General features: G+C 29.1%; 2 protein-coding genes across 3 annotated transcripts; both read right to left on the bottom strand.

Moving 5' to 3' along the window:
• Positions 1–921: 921 nt before the first annotated feature.
• Positions 922–6,166, bottom strand: LOC127263825 (exocyst complex component EXO70A1-like). The gene is made up of 11 exons (XM_051293062.1): positions 5,832–6,166; positions 5,576–5,671; positions 4,642–4,850; positions 3,707–3,949; positions 2,910–3,048; positions 2,588–2,800; positions 2,122–2,327; positions 1,764–1,961; positions 1,570–1,669; positions 1,239–1,465; positions 922–1,134 (listed from the first exon to the last, which is right to left on the bottom strand). The coding sequence occupies exons 1-11, from the start codon at positions 5,991–5,993 to the stop codon at positions 1,035–1,037; spliced, it is 1,893 nt and encodes a 630-aa protein (XP_051149019.1). The 5' UTR covers positions 5,994–6,166; the 3' UTR covers positions 922–1,034.
• A 2,750-nt stretch (positions 6,167–8,916) lies between these two features.
• On the bottom strand, positions 8,917–10,000 carry LOC127263392 (uncharacterized). 2 transcript variants are annotated; one of them, XM_051292388.1, is made up of 2 exons: positions 9,902–10,000; positions 8,917–9,802 (listed from the first exon to the last, which is right to left on the bottom strand). In XM_051292388.1, exon 2 carries the CDS (start codon positions 9,785–9,787, stop codon positions 8,942–8,944), a length of 846 nt encoding a protein of 281 aa, XP_051148345.1. In that variant the 5' UTR covers positions 9,788–9,802; positions 9,902–10,000; the 3' UTR covers positions 8,917–8,941. The 2 variants fall into 2 exon arrangements, with proteins under 2 accessions (XP_051148345.1, XP_051148344.1); XM_051292387.1 differs by having other exon boundaries at positions 8,917–9,815; positions 9,902–9,985.
• Between the last annotated feature and the right edge of the window lie 7,587 nt (positions 10,001–17,587).

Here is a 17,587-nt window from a genome sequence, read left to right as displayed (position 1 = left end):
ATAAATATAATGAAAACTTAACCTAATAAATATATACACGAGTATTTAAATTAGAAAAAAATAAAATAAAAATATTCTTAATTATCATTTTCCGTAGAAACGGCTAATATGAAACAGTTGTTTTACTAAATATTTTAATACAAACAAATAATCAATTCGACTAGTCAAACCAGTTGCCAAACACGCCCATAATAAAATGATTCAGTCGGTTTATAAAAGAATTTTACTGAACTATGTTTGAACAATAATAAATATATTTTTGACCTATATTTGAACACTATAAAAATTTTGTTGGATCGTGTTATAAATATATTGAACATATATATATATATATATATAAAGGCATTTTTAATGTGTTTTGTGATGAATTAGACATTGATAATATTTTCGATTATATTTGTAAGAAGATACATAAATAGAGTCAATAAAATTCTGAATCTCTTCAAAATGCACATTATTTTATAACATGACTATAATTAAATAAAATGAAATAAATCAAATTTAATAAAGTGTAAAGTATATTTTATTTTCGGAAAATCATTTCAAAAAGAATATACATATTTTTGGAAAAACATAATTGAAAACTTGTGTGAAGACTAAAAAGGAACAAATATACTTGGAATAAGAATGTAAATATGATAACATAAATACATAAAATGTGGAATTAATTTGGTTGGATTTTCATGACTCAAATTAAAAATAAGTAGTAGATAATTAAGAATATATTAGTTTATCCTATAATATAAATAATTATAAATTAAGATTAAGATAACTAATTAGTTTAATTAAAATTAAAAATAATAAATTAAAAAGTTTAATTATTTCCAAAAAAGAAAAATGACATGGAATATGGGACAGAACGGCAACGTGAACATGGTACGTGAAACAGGGGAGTATAAAGAATGTGAAACAGCCAGATAAAAGGAAAAACCTTCATCATGATGTTAGGTAAAAAAATGATTATTAATTTTACAGATATTGAAACAAAGCTACACATATTAGAGTTAATATCTGCAGTGATGCATTTTCAAGTTCTAAGGTCTTCCTTCAAAGAACTCACCCAACATTCTTTCGAGATCTTCCGGAGTATATTTGATGTACTTTTGCGGACTTTTGCCACTCTGGATCATAGGCCTGTTCATCAAATCGCTCGCAATAATTCAAAACATTTACATGTTTAGTATAGTAACGTGCATAGAGATCGATTAATCATTGGTGTTAAATATTTTTGCGTGTACCCGAAACGTCTGAGGAAAGATCTGTATGCAGGCAGTAGGATCTCGGCGACTGCGAGCCTCAGAGATTCGCGCAGCTCGGAATCGCCAACTACCCACTGTGATTGCCTCAGGTGCATCTCCTCGAAGAGAATGTTGAAGGTTTTGAACCTGTCTTTCACCATTGATTTCGAGACGTTGCTGATATCTCCGCTCGATTGGATGCCCTGAATGGTGAGGCATTGCAGAATCTGCACCATTGTCATGTTTTTATCAATCCAATCATAAGAGAACAAAAGATCATTTTATGATCTTAAAGTCGAATAGAATTTAAAAAATGATGATGATGATGTACCTTAGCCCAAGCAACTCTCCTGTACTGATTAGCATGCTGCTGGACAACTCGCCGATGTATTTGCACCCAATCGTTGCCTAATAAATCTTTTGCATCTGACCTGGACGACAAAACATGAAGAAAAATTACCGTGATCCCAAGAACAGTAAGGCACATGTGCATATAATTATATATAAACAACAAGAATCGCGCACCTGCGCACGGTTCTAACAAGCTGATGCATATTATTCATTAGAAATATGTGGGAGAAAGCAGGATCTTTATACTGCTTTGCTTTCCCTTCAAGATTAGTCTGCAGAGCCTGAATGATCCTTGTCGTTATGTTTGTCAGCTGCTCCTCGGCATTATTATCGTGCAACTCTTTAAACAGTTTCAGTAGAGTCAGGCGATACCTGAAAGTATCAAAGCAAGAAAGAAAGAGATCCTTCAGCTGAGTAAGTTAATTTGATATTGCATGAATTCTCATAAGCAAAGAAAAACTCAAGTAAAGCATAAAGTGAACAACACAGGCAAGGAAAGAGCAAATTTAGAAGTTTGTCGAGGCGATCTTACTCAACGAGAAAGTTCACATAGTTGATGACATAGGTGGTTAAAGGGTGGGTGGTTCCATCAAGGGCAGAAGTTTTTGAGGTATCTTTCTCAATTATCTCGCGAAAGTCTACAAACATTTCTCGACCAGTCTGAGCAAGTCGTTTTGTGAGTGCTGCTGCAGAGTCCCGCACTTCCTGACATAAATTGCTTCCAAATAAAGAAACCATCTGCAAATGTAATAAGATAAATCGGGTAAAAAAGTAAAATATAAGAAAACACTTGTAGCAGGAAGTGCTTATCAATTTTCAAATGCACTTGAACACTTCATGGATTTAAATTTGATATTATTGTGTCTATTGAATTTATCAAAGCACTTTTAGTGAGAATTTCCATACAAGGAAAAAATACAGAAAAGGAAAAGAAGCTGAAAATCTCAATTGAAGAGCGGGGGCTGAATTACTTCTACAAATGATTAATTACCCCATACCTCAGGTCGGATCTCTCGCATTATGTCATACATGTCCAAAAGAACAAACAGCTTCTCAGGTAATCTTTTGCTCCTAGAAACAGCTTCTCCTAAACTGAAGAGCATAGCTACACCATTGGCTGTGACTTCAGCAAAACACTTATCTCCAATATCCTCATTACCCTCGAAAATCTGATCACAGACTTTCTTTTCACCAGGAAACAGAACCTTGAACTTTGCCATGACAGCATAGGTTCAGGTTAAGAAATTAAAAAGCTCAAAAAATAAATGTATAAATAAATAATATGGAAACTAAACATGTAAAATATGATTAAATTCTTACAGAAGTTCGCATATTAAGTGTCCAGAGTTTAATCTTCAGCTCTAGAACTTCCCATTGCATCCTTTGCACATCCTCTTTACTAAGTCTTTCAACGCCTAGCTTCGTGAGAGTTTGCTCCATTGCCGAAAATCGGGCCTCCCTTAATTGAAAGATTACGAAAACAGTGACATCATCAACCAGGTTGCAGCCAAGATTTATAAAGTAGAAACCATACCAGTCCAGACTTGTCTCCAAGTAGCCATCACAACTCAAAACACACACACACACACAACATATAAGAAGGCTTTCTTGCTCATTATTTGGTTTGATTGTGTCATATTGCATCCCAATTCCCCATAAAACATTCATCATTTAAATCAGAAGGATATTAAGATGCCTAGGTATACACTTTTACTGCCTTTGAAAGACCAAACAATTGCGTTGATTTTTTGTATGGTCATAAGTCATAACAAATCATGAACAACACACATGGATGACTATTTAGATAAGTCATAAAACTTTTCTAGAATACCTACAAAATCCACAAAGAAAACTTCCAGAGTATAGAGGCAAATTTTTAATTTAGCTAACTATAATCTTATATTTCTGGATTCAAGAATTCAATGTGAAGAGCATGGCATATAATATGAGAGAACTGAAAAGAAGAGTTTACCAAATTATCTGATAGCTAGCAAATTTGCTAAAATGTCATCCTCTACAATTCCTGAGAGCTAACTTCCATATGAATGTCACAATTATAGAAGCCACAGCATTATCTAAAATCATATGAAAATTAAATGCAAGGGCCACAAACTTACCTGTACAAAACAAAGACCTGGTTGTGGTGACCAGCCTCAATCATTTGCTGAGCTATCTTTAGCAGCAAAGGCACAATTCTAGGAGGAATTAGAACTGGTAGTTGAAACACGTGTGTTTCAGAACTTCTATTGTGGTAATCAGATCTTTTTATTGTGTATGCTTCACTAGCATGAGATGATCCCATTGACGGCCTCATAAAGCTTGGCAGGCAATCATAAAGACGATCAGGTTCGGCAGCTTTGCTGAAAATAAACGCAACTGTGCTTACCAGATAAGTTCTTAAGTTTTATAGCCATAGAAGGAAAACTCTTCATGTAAGTATGAAAGTGAAATTTCATTCTAAATAGAACCAACTCTAGCACTTTTGATTGATTAACATGTTATATATGGATCTAAGCACACATTTTACAAGTTGGATATATGTGCATTAAGATATGCGCACGGATTTTGTAACAAATAAATCTTTTTGTTAATTCACACCAGTTGCAAAACAGAGCATCGCAAATACAGGATTGAGCACATCAATAAAAATCAAAGGGAATGATTCGAGTTCAGTATGCATTTAATTTCCATGCCACATCTCTTTCAAAAAGTTGGTCAACTGTATTCTGAACATGGATTAAAATCATAGTAATTCATGATAGATCAACTAGTTCAATGCGTGGTCAAAAATGCAGGATCCATGTTTAAAATCGAAAAGGTGTGTTTGCTGAAGCACAAGTTTGGATGCTGATATATACAAAAAAGCACACAAATATATATAAATATACTTAGAAATACTGGTCAAAGGCAAGAAGTTAAAAGGCTACACCAGTAAGGCACCAATATACACCTACAAGGATTAGAGGCACAACAATAAGACTTCCCATTTTTCTTGAAATTATATTAAGTAAATAAAAACAGCTAAGTAGTTGTGTTCAGTGGATGGTCAAACCTGTATCTGGTGACAAGCTGTCCAAACTCTTCTTCAAGTTTGATGATTGCCTTTCCAAGTAAGTTTTTGGCTTGGCTGATCACCCCAATGCTACTCTTAAGGGAATTTTTTCCACCACTTAAAAAAGTGACAATGCTCTTTAATTCCTCTACTGTTTCAAGGTAACTTTCCAAATCGTCATGAGGACCCCTCAATATCTTAGCCTCTGCCTGAAAGTTGTTTTAATTGTATTCAGTTGGGAGCAAACTAAACAAAAAATGCATAATCTTTAATCTAGTACCACCATGGTCAATTATAGTAAGCATGTGAAATGTATGCTCGCATTTCCTTTAGTTTGTTACCCAATCGATGATGTGAACAGAATCATGATCTCTAGAATGCATATAATCAAGAATTTCGAAACAAAAACTTGAGATACAATGATGGTCTCTGCAATGCATATAAGCTAGTTTCCAAGCTTATTGACTACCATAGACTTTTATGATGCGATTTCAATTCATCAAAAATCATACTCTGAGATTAACCAGGCTGACAATCAAATACAAAGCTGGAGTCTCCACGTTCAATTGCTCTCTCTTTTATTAATTAATTCTATTTAATGTAATATTTGCATACACTTATAGCAATTAGATTAATAAAAAACTGAAAAATTTTGGGAAAGACCTGTTGTTGAATCATCCAGGCGTGTTTCCTTCCTAATTATGGGTTTGCAAATATTCCGATGAATTTTCCTTATTGCAGTACCTCAACACACAATTTCGTTTTTAACTTCAATTATTGAACGTTAAATCCAGCAATACTTTTAGCAAGAAAGTCGCATGTTTGTGCACAAGAACCAAAAATAAAATTTGCAATAATTAGTTTAAAACAAGAAAACAATGAAAAAGGAAAAGGAAAAGGCAGAAGAAAAGAAAAAAAGGAGCAAGAACGAGACCTGACGTGCGAGATCGAATTGCCCAAGAATGACTTCCACAACCTTGATCGTCTTGTCTATATTCTCATGCGCCTTCTTTATTGAACGCGTTTTCATCTAAACAAAAACCACTCGCAAAGTTCACAAAGCTGAACAACCAACTGTGCGATTCGACTAAATCGAAACAATACACATGCACTCAATGCGATGCTAACATTATCCACCAATCACAGAGAGCAAGTAGTACGAAAAGGAAAACACAAGAAGGACTGACTACCTGTGTAGGACGCATGGCGGTCTCGAGAGCGGAGAGGCGGTGGTCGAAGGAGCCGAGAATCGACACCATGTTACTAGTAATGGCCTCAACTTTCTGCAACGATTCTCTCAACGTCGCGGTCCGCTCGCTTAGGGCTTCGATTCCCGCGATTGGTTCCTCCATTCCCGAACGATAATCTCGTCGGAATTCACAGTATCGGAGCGGAGATCATTCCGAATCGCCTCAAGATTTTCTGCTCTGAAAATGTGGACTAAGCGACGGAAAATTGACTTCGACCTTGAAGCAAATGGTCGCTTTATATATATATACGGTTACCAGTCGTCGTCTACAGACTGCGGTTGGGCGGGGCGGTATCTTGTCACGTGCACGGTGCGTGACCTGGACACAGTATTAATATGATACTATGATTAGGTAAACGGCGGATGCTTACTCAATTGGAATAGAAATTTCTTTTAATTGTCACATTCATTTTAATTTTAATTTAAATTTTTTTCGATTGTGTCATGTTTACTAATTTTATCTTTGCTAATTTTGTACCGAAAAAACACTTAAAAAAATATATATATATTTATATTTATAATTATCTTGAAAATATTTTTGCAAGTTCCACATTATCGAAGCCCCTGCTAATACGAATTTTTCACAATTAATAATTTTTAAATTTATTATTATGAAAATTTTGTGTCAAGATAAAAGGTATAATGCGTCACTTTTGGAAGTTGTTTGAGTTTTAAATTTTGAAAATAATAAAAATTATGCTCCCTCCGTCTCATATCTATCTATATATCCATTTGTTTTTTGCATGTAAATTTTAGAAATATTAGTATTATGTTATGATAAAATAGAAATAAAGATAAAAATATTAAATTAACATGTTATTTGTAATATTAGGTAGATGGTATAATTACTTTTAAAAAAAATGGATAATTTGTTATGGGACGGACCAAAATGAAAAAATAGATAGATTGTTAAGAGAGAAAATATTTAATAGATTACTTTATAAAATGAAACTCGTATTTGATTTAATATTACTTTAAAATGATGATATTTTATATAAATACTACGAATATTTTTTTTATTTATTTATTTTTTTTGGTACTTTTCATATCCATAACTGTTAGACGTATTTTTCATTTTTGATTTACAAGACAAGAAATTTTCAAAATACATTTGTTAATATATTTATAAAATTACTTTTAAAATCATATTTAATTTAAAAATCAAGTTGGGTTAAGCTACTATTTTTAGATTTAGTGCAATTTTTTCGTGACAGCTTCAAATCAGATTTTGGAAACTTGTCTTATTATTGCTCACTTTAAATATAGATATCATTTTAAAAGAGAATAAAATTTTATATATTATAATTAAATAAAAAAATACTTATTATTTATTTATTTATTAATGATCACCACTTTTATTTGCTTATGTAATTTTACCTCCTTGTTTACTTAGTTTATTTCGGTGCTTAGAGATCTATTTTCTCAGGTCCAAAAAATCAAATTCGAAATTATATTTGAATTTACATGTAAAAGTCAAATGAAAAATTTACCACCGGACAAAAGAAGTACAATTTTTATAGTTTAGTATTCAATATAGTAGTATATGTAAATAATTTGATATATATATATATATTGATACTAAAATTATTAAACTTTTAATGTTCTTAAAAAATTATAAAATTATTTTAAATTTCGATATGTCGGCGTAAAACATTACTCCTCCGTCCTTGATGAAAGTATCCATTTGAGTTTTTGTAGTATATTAAGAAATAATACTCTAATATTTTATTGGTTAGTGAAAGTGTATGATAATTTTGATATTTTGTCATTTGTATTTTATGTATACGTGTAACAACATCTTTGTAATTTATGTAAAAATTAATTGTATTTTGCTATTAGTGTTTGATTACTTTTTATTATAATAAAAATTAATATTTTTGAGTTGGACAAACGATAATAATAAAAATATACTTTCAGTTGGAGCTGAATGAATATATTCTAATAATGTACATGAATTTGGTTAAAGATGATTTGGTACAGTATACCGAAAATACCAAACCATATTGTATATCGTATCAAATTATTTGGTATGTTAAAAAAATATACCGAAAATTCCGTATATACCAAAATTTCAGAAAAATTTAAACTTCGGTATATACTGAAAATATCAAACTATATATCATTATCATACTGAAATTGTTTGATATGGTAATATATCTTACCAAATTATTTTTAGAATTTTTGACATTTTTTTGTTATGATATACATGTTATTTGATAATTCGATATTTTTTTATATGTAAATTTGATATACCAAATGATTAGTATATTAAAATATCGTACCAAAAATTCGTAATTATATAAATTTTAATATGTCATACCAATCCTCCCTATCAACAACCAAATTAAAATTTTTTGATGTATTGTTGGTACTAACTATTACAACATTTTTTTGTTGCGTTTATGGAATTTAAATTATTAAAGTTCATTTATACTTTTTGTTATCTAATTGTATTTTCAATTATTACAATAGTTTAAAAATAATAATAATGATTTATAGTACATTTACTCAATAATAAAAAAATTAGAATAAAAAAAAAATTATTTTTATTTTACTATTTTATTAAATAAAAAATATTTAAAATTACACTTTATTACAAATATTACATAAATTAATTAACTAGATAATACAATATTAAAGAATGCATAATTTAATTTAAAATCATCAACAAACATACCCTAAATTTTTAATCATAAATATAAATAAAAATATATTTAACTAATCAATTATGTGGTATTGAATTTGATAGTGTTGGAAATAGAGCGAAACAGTGATGCAAAACAAACAGCGTGCCAATAAATTTTGAACTGCAAACAACAAACTCTGAATTTACGAATTTGCCCATCCAAAAAAGCTCTTTATTTAAGAGTCTTATATACTAACAAATTGTCTATTTACGAAATTGCCCATCAAATTTCAAACGCCATGGCGTAGATGAAGAGCCTAAAGGCTAGTAAGTACTACTAGTCTATATCCCTACGCGCTTACGGTGTACCGCGCTACACCAGATTAAATCCCTATTTCGGTGATTTTTTGACCGGAAAAAGAAATTCAGGCGAGAGGTTTGGCCGGCCGACTAATCGGAGGTAGCCTAGTAGTGATTCGAGTAATTACCTTGTCGTTAACGCAGTGATGAAACGACGTCGTGTCGCTGTTGTTCTTCGCGTTGTTCCAGCACTCTTCGCAGAAAGCCTTCCCTGCTTCAGTCTTCGTCGCCGGAATTGTTGAATCCACACGGTACAAGTCTTCGATCGCCGGAAACGAATCGAGATACGCATTCGAATCGAATCCAGTCTTCGAATAGAAATTTGGTGAATTCACGTTTTCCTTCGCAATCGCCTTTTGGTATTTCTCATTTTGAATCCACAAACTCTGCAGACGACCGTTCAAATCCCGCAGCTGTAGACGACCGTTCAGATCATCGAGCTCTGACTGTGAAATATGGTCATAGAACGGCGCCGCTGGACTCCTCCGCAGCAGAATCAGATTCGCCGGCACAGGAATCGCTGGATTCGGAGAAAACTCGTTTTCCGGCGAGTAATCGGAGATCTCAGCGTCGCTTAGCATCCTCTCCCTTCGATTTCTCGACTTCCGCGACCTCTTCAGCACTACGAGGAAGCTACACCCCCTCTGGCGACATATTGACGCAAAGTTGACCTTACCTGTAATCGGAAACCTCCGTCGGTCCTCAGCGAACGCCGATTTGTGGTTCCTTCCTCGATTGACGAGATATGTGGAAATCTGGTTGGGTGAGATCCCGATCTTCTGGCTTAGCATTTGCTGAAAAGGTTTGTACTCCAACATCGGACTAATTTCCACATCTCCGATGTCTAACTCCCTCTCGCCGTCGTAGAACAGCACCGGAAACGCCGTAGCACCTCCGCCTTCTTCCTCCATGTCAGTCACCGCCAACTACACCAAAAAACTGGAAACAGCATCAATTTAAGCACGCAGATTTTTATATATATACATATATGGAAAATTAATAAAGTAATTTGGGATGAAATTTACAAGTTTATTGTGCAGATATTGCGGGGTAGCTTCGAGAGGATGTTTTTGGGATTAACTTGGCGCCCAAGCAAAAGGCGCTCTGTCAGTTGTTCCACACATAACATAAAATAAATAGTGTTAACTCTTGGTAGTTCATTGGACTCTCACAGCGCGTGGGCCCCACGCGTGAACACGCTGGATTGTTTTGGCTCTCGGGTCCTAGGACCTTTCAAAGGGTTGCCGCACCCACTCAATTTACAATTAATTTGGTTGCGCTTTTTTTGATTTGGTACTCGAAAATTTAGTTTGGACTTTATATTAAAATAAAATTTGATTAGATATTTATTAACAGAAAATATATATATCCTTCGTCGCTTAAATTATTTATTATTTTTTTTGCGTCATTCAATTTTATAATAAAATATTATTATATTTATATTTTTTTATTATGTTATTTTTTTATTTTCGTATGTCTCATTTTATTTTTTATTTTTTAAAAAAATAATTATACATTTTAATTTTTTAAAATGTTAATTTAAATTAAATTAATATATCCTTAATTATTTATTAATTATACCTCTTCTAAATTTTACGTGTCTACAATAAATGAAGCATGATAGTAGAGACGGAGAGGATAATATTTTATACAAATATTATTACATTTGTATTATACTATAATAAAAATATTTTTATTTTTTTTCTCTTTGTATTATATATTAATATAATATTAATATTTAAAATTCAACATTCAAAAAATAAATAAATATTTAGTTACAATAGGGGGTATATTTGTTGAAAAATTTAACATTCAAATAGTAAAACTTAAAAAGCTTAAATAAATACTTTTATCTGTTATCAACATATGTGCTTTAATGTTTTAGACATAAATTTAATAACAGTGGATAATAATTTTTATTTTTTAAAAAATAATATAAAAAAAGTAATATAATTTTTTTACCAAAGAGAAAAAGAAACAAAAAATATGTTTTTTGACCAAAAAAAAAATTTAAATTTAAATGACAAAAAAAGGATAAACGTTTAATAATCTTCTAATAGTTTAAATGCATACATTTTTCACTCCTTATTTATTTGTTAACTCTTTTTGTTTTAACTGTCATTTTTATATATTTCACTAAAATGTAGTATTAATTTTTATTATGGTACAAAAAATCGCATTGATTTCAAATTATTTTTTAATTTTTATATAAATTGCAAACATATCATTATACATAGTTATATAATACAAAGTGCAAAAATATTAAAGTCATCGTAACACATTTAATAACTAATAAAATATTATTAATTTTAAATTTACTGCAAAAATCCAAGTATATATTTTCGCTCGGGACGGAAATGTATTATTTTTTAAATAACAACGTATTTTCTCATATTTTAAATAAAATGGTAAACTGTTTTTTAATCTTGTAACTGTACCCCTTTTATCATTTTAGTTTCGTAAGTGAAGCCTGTCGCAAACTAGTCTCATAAGTAAAAACTTTTCGTTGTTTTAGTCCTCCGGAGCCGGAGACACCGCGTGGCTCGCCGGAGGTGACGTGCACGTGGATTTTTTTATTTTTTTTATTTTTTTAAAAACTTATTTTTAATTTTTTTAAATTTTATTTGCATTTTTTTATTTTTTTATTTAGTCCAATTTTTAAAAAAATTAAAAAAAATGAAAAATAAATAAATAAATCCACGTGTCCGTCCAGTGTCGCTAACCTGGCGGGACACCTGGCAGATACGTCACTTCCGTCAAGCCACGCGGACATCTCCGGCGCCGGAGGACTAAAACAACGAAAATTTTCCACTTATGGCACTAATTTGCGATAGGCTCCACTTACGGGAGTAAAATAATAAAGGGTTCAGTTACGGGACTAAAAAACAATTTACCCTAAATAAAAATACAAAACAAACACATTTATCCTAATATGTTGTTTTAGCAACCTTTTTTCCTTTTATCACTATGAGTGTGTTCTATCATAAAACTTTAACAAATTTCTACTATTTATTAAAAAAAAAAAAATCAAAAATAGTAAATCAAAATTTTTTTTTTATATTATATTTAAAATTAATTTTATATTAAAAATAAATGAATTATTCTCTTTAAAAAAATCTCAAATCAAATTACTATACAAATACAAAACACAAACACACATAACCTTCTTTCGTATTTGGAATGATTATACACCTTTCTAATTTATCTTTATTTAGATATTGATTTTTTTTTTTACCATCATCATTATTATTATTATTATTATTATTATTATATATATTTTGTTTATCATTTCTAGCTAAAATATTTCAAACAAAAATATACGCTTAAAAAAGTAAACTATTTATTTCTATTTTCGTTTCACAATATTTGTTAATAGTTTTATTTTAAGAAAATACCATATTCGATATATATTTTCATTTAAAATATTATACCAAACAAACTAAAAATTAAGGATAAACTGTTTTTTTAGTCTCGTAATTGGACCCTTTTATCATTTTAGTCTCGTAAGTGGAGCCTGTTGCAAACTAGTCCCGTAAGTGAAAAATTTTCGTTGTTTTAGTCCTCCGGCGCCGGAGACGCCCGCGTGGCTCGCCGGAGGTGATGTGTCCGCCAGGTGTCCCGCCAGGTCAGCGACACCTGGCGGACACGTGGATTTATTTTATTTTATTTTTATTTATTTTATTTTTTTCATTTTTTTAATTGGACCAAATAAAAAAATTACAAATAAAATTAAAAATAAGTTTTAAAAAAATGAAAAATAAAAAATAAAAATCCACGTGTCCGCCAGGTGTCGCTGACTTGGCGGACACGTCACATCCGGCGAGCCACGCGGGCGTCTCCGGCGCCGGAGGACTAAAACAGCGAAATTTTTTTACTTATGAGACTAGTTTGTAACATGCTCCATTTACGGGACTAAAATGATAAGAGGGTCCAATTACGGGATTAAAAAAATAGTTTACCCAAAACTAAAAGGATATTTTCGTTGGTGTGCATTATGAAAAAAATAATAATAAAAAAAAAAATGACAAAACAAATAGAAAGTATTCCGCATTGTAAATACAATCTACCCCACTCAACTTTATATTGAATTTGTGGTTCAATTGTAGTAAATGAAAATTTGAATTTGGACATTGGATTGAGCTTGGATACTCGAATATATTTATATAATTCTCTCAAACTAAAATATATATTTTTTTTTATTTTACAATGTTTAATTACAAAATAAATATTTTATTAAATACCTCATTTATTTTTATATAAATACCCTTATTTTACATCATATCATTACTTTTACACCAAAAGTAAGGACAAAAATGTCATTACACTACTTTTGACTATCTACTATAATTAAAATACTATTATTTCTTAAACACTGCGTCAAAAGTAATTATATATTTTATGTGTGGAAAGAGGGAGTATATATCAAAGATGGGCTTTGGGTCTTAGAAGGTCGTGGGCTGAGCCCAATACAAAAAAATCTTTTATCCTAGAAAATGATCGATAGTGGGCCGAATTTAAGTGGTATAAAAATTTGTGTAAAAAATATAAAAATAATAAATATATTAATTTGTTTAGAAAAATATAAAAGAGATTTTTACAAAAAAACACACTAGATTTTTACAAATTTATTTTATTGCTCAGCATGAAAATAATATACATATTGTCTAACAAAAATTATTTTCAGAGTCAATAACATAAAATAAGGGTATGTTTATTTTGTAAAATAATTTTAATGAATATATATATTTTTTTTTATGTAAAATATAAAAAATTGTGCATATAATATAAAAATAATGAATGGTATAGTATATTAATTTTTTAAAAAAAATGTATTGAATTATTTTTCTTATTTTACAAAAGAACACAAAATAAGTGTCTCAACAATGTTTGTACTGTCCAAAAATATACTTCATCCGTCCATAAACTAATGTTCTATTTTTCTATTTGGGACGTCCAACAACTATTGTTTTATTTCCTTTTTTAAACACAAATTTTACATTTTTACCCTTCATTTATTTATTACTTTTAATCTCTACTACACTTAAGGGTAAATTTGTCCATTCATAACAAAGAGACAATCACCTAAAAAACCGTGTAAATATACTTTAGGACAATAAAAAATGGACGGAGGAAGTATTATTAAGAAATGATTATGATAAGTGGCGGAATCATCCCTCAAGTTTTCAAGCTAAATGTCAATTTATTACTCCCTCCGTCCCAAACATCCGTGCAGCATTTGTGTTTGGCATGAGAATTTAGGTGGAGAATATTAAGTATTGTAATTTGAAATAATTTGAATATTAAGTGATGTGATTAGAGAAAGAAATGATTATTTATTTTTTTTATTTGAGTGATGTGATGGAATAAAGTGAAGTGTATATATTAATATATGGATATAAATATTATTAATTATTTCTAAATTTGAAAATATTTCAGTGAATTTGGGACAAAAAAAAAAGCAGCGTGTTTGAGACGAAGGGAATACTACTTGTTCAATATTGAGAAGTAAAATAAAATAATAAATTTATAATTAAAAATTAATTTAACATAATTATATTAAAAAATATTTTTTACATTTAAAAATAAAAATAAAATTTAAAGGCAATGGGATCTGGCCTTGCGTCAAGTAGATCGGCCACTCACTAGGGTGCTGACTTATTAACACATACTCTCTCCATCCCATGTCCTTATTTTTTATTTTCGTCCGTTCCACATAATTTGTCATTTTTATTTTTATAAATATAATTATGCATTTTAATCGCATTTTAAATTTTAAATTTTATAATTTTCTTAATTTTAATTAAACTATTTACTTATATTTATCTTAATTTATAATTATTTTTACTAATACACTTCTTAATTACTTACTAATTATACTTTACCTAAATTTCCGTGTCCACAGTAATACACCCATATTACATGGGACGAAGGGAGTAAATTATAAGTTTTTTTATAAATATTACTTCCTCCGTCCCACATAATTTGTCTATATTTTCTATTTTTGTCCGTCCCAAATAACTTGTCATTTCTATTTTTGAAAATATAATTATACACTTTAATCGCATTTTAAATTTTAAATTTTATAATTTTCTTAATTTTAATTAAACTATTTATTTATTTTAATCTTAATTTATAATTATTTTTATTAAATAATAATTATTTTTACTATTACACTTCTTAATTACTTACTAATTATACTTTATCTAAATTCCAGTGTCTATAGTAATACATCTGTATTACATGGACGGAGAAAGTATAAAAAAATATAATATAAATATTTTAACACAGTATATCATATTTATTCCTAAAAAATTAATAATTTAATATATAATACTATTTTGTATGTTAACGGTGCAATCCTTCTACTGTAATTTTAAAATTTATTTAAAAATATAAAGGGGATACGACACACACATGATATATTCAAAGCTTTTTATTAACCTACAATTGATTAATACTAGTACGTAATAATATTTTATTGGTCAGTAAAAATATGTAAAAGGTTTTTACAATTATATTCTTTCATTTTATGAATATATAATTATATATATAATGATATATTTATAATTTAAATAAAAATTTAAAATATATTAATATTAGTGTATACTAAATAAAAAATAATACTCTTTAATATAATATTTTAAATTGAAACAGAGAGAGAAGATATGTTCATAACATTTAGTGTTTGTTTGTCCAATATTTTCTTTAATAATTCTTAATATTTATATTTTAGATTATTGTTTCTCGAAAAATATATATATTTACGAAATACTTCCTCCATCTCAATACAATAGTTCTGTTTACTAATTTTATTCGTCTCAAAATAATAGTCTCATTTTCAGAAATAATTATATCACTATAAAACTACCCTTACTTTTTCATTATTATTATTACACAATTGCCACTATTTTTTACACTAATACACTCGCAAGGAAAAAAAAAATCTTTTACCCGCAACAAATGTAATATCAATATTTCTTAAATCTCGTGTCAAATGCAATCCAAACTATAGTTCTGAAACAGATTGAGTATTTTATTATACATTATTTTAATAACAAATCCAAATCAATTTTTTCTCAAACTTATAAAAAAAACATCCCTTATATCGGATACAATTTCAATAAAAACCAAAACGTGGGCCGATTGCAACTCTAATCAAAGAAAAAAATGAAAATAAAAATAAATAAAAAGTAAACACGGTCGAACTAATTGTACCATTTTATTGACTCTGTAAGATATTGAGCCCAAAATATGGCCCAAATAAACCTTCTGGACCTTGCTGTCAATGTAAAGCCCAACACTCCAATTAATAGATCTAATAATAATAAAGTAAAAGACTTTTCCATTTGGAGTTAGGTTTTAATTTTTTTAATATTTAATTAGAACGTCTTTATGTAAAAATATGCACTCTCACTATCTAAATTTATACATTTTTTTTTTTCAAATTGTTAAAAAAACACGGCCATCTATCCATTTGTATTTGACGTCATTATTTTTCTTAAAAATATTTTTATATTCGTATAATTTTTTATACAAATATTATTATATTAGTATTATAAGACACTATAGAAGTAATTTTATGATTGTTTTTAAATTTTACTATATTGATATAATAATTAATATTTAAAAATTAATATGTAAAAAGTAAATGAATAGATTAATGGTGTGTTTGTTTGAGGGATTTGTTTGGATTTCTACTATTCATCCTATTTTTTCCCCCAAAAAATATCAAATTAAACACATATTTTTCATTTTTTATATTATACTAAAAATCAATTTTACATTTAAAATATCACATCAACACCTATTTATATCATATTATACAACTATTCAAATTCAAAATTTTTACTATTTAAATCCCAACTCAAAATTCAAACCCTCAAACAAAGACACCCTGTGGATGAAGGTAATACTATTTTTTTCTATTTGTTTTTACTATAAAAAAAGTTTTTTTTTTTCTATCCATTTTTTTTAAAAAAAAATATGTACAAGATCAAACGAGCATAAGTTTTGACAACGAAGGGAGTATCATTTATTTATTCTTATAAATTATTATTTGTAAATTATTATTCCAATAATTGTAAAAAGAAGTATTTGATTGGGAGTTTATGTTTTTATTTTATTTTGATTATAAAAAAAAATAATGGAAATAATATTGTTGTATGGTGAGTAGGGGTGAAAAAATAAAAAAAAAAATCGAATATGTTCGATCTGAAATTTTTCAGATTCGGGTTTGCAAAAAATCGGGTTGATTCGAACCCGAAATAAAAAAAATTGTGTCGTGTTCAGGTCAGGTTTCGAGTTGACCTAATAACCCGAAATGTAAAAATCAGATCAGATTTCGTATTTCAAGTTCACCTGAAATTATTTATTATTATTAATATAATTTATAATATTTATATTTTTTAAATATAAATTAATATAAATAATTAAATAAAAATGAATTTTTTGGTTAATTTAATTTTTTGTAAATTTTCGGGTCTATTTCGTGTCAGGTTCGTTTTCGGATGATCTGAAACTAAATCAATTCAATCTGAACCTGACCTGAAAAAATTCGTGTCACGTTCGGATCCAGAGTTTTCAGGTTAAATTTCGAGTTCGAGATGACAGTTTTTTTTTTTGTTACCCCATGGCTAAATCCGACACAAACACAACCCAGAAACGCAAATTGACACTCCTAATGATGATATATGATTACGTATTATATAATA

The sequence above is a fragment of the Andrographis paniculata genome, unplaced genomic scaffold, assembly GCF_009805555.1.
Source record: "Andrographis paniculata isolate CXL003 unplaced genomic scaffold, ASM980555v1 Contig69END, whole genome shotgun sequence".
Classification (NCBI taxonomy): Eukaryota; Viridiplantae; Streptophyta; class Magnoliopsida; order Lamiales; family Acanthaceae; genus Andrographis; species Andrographis paniculata.
Note: the sequence above shows the minus strand (reverse complement) of the source record. Positions and strands in the feature narration are given on the sequence as shown.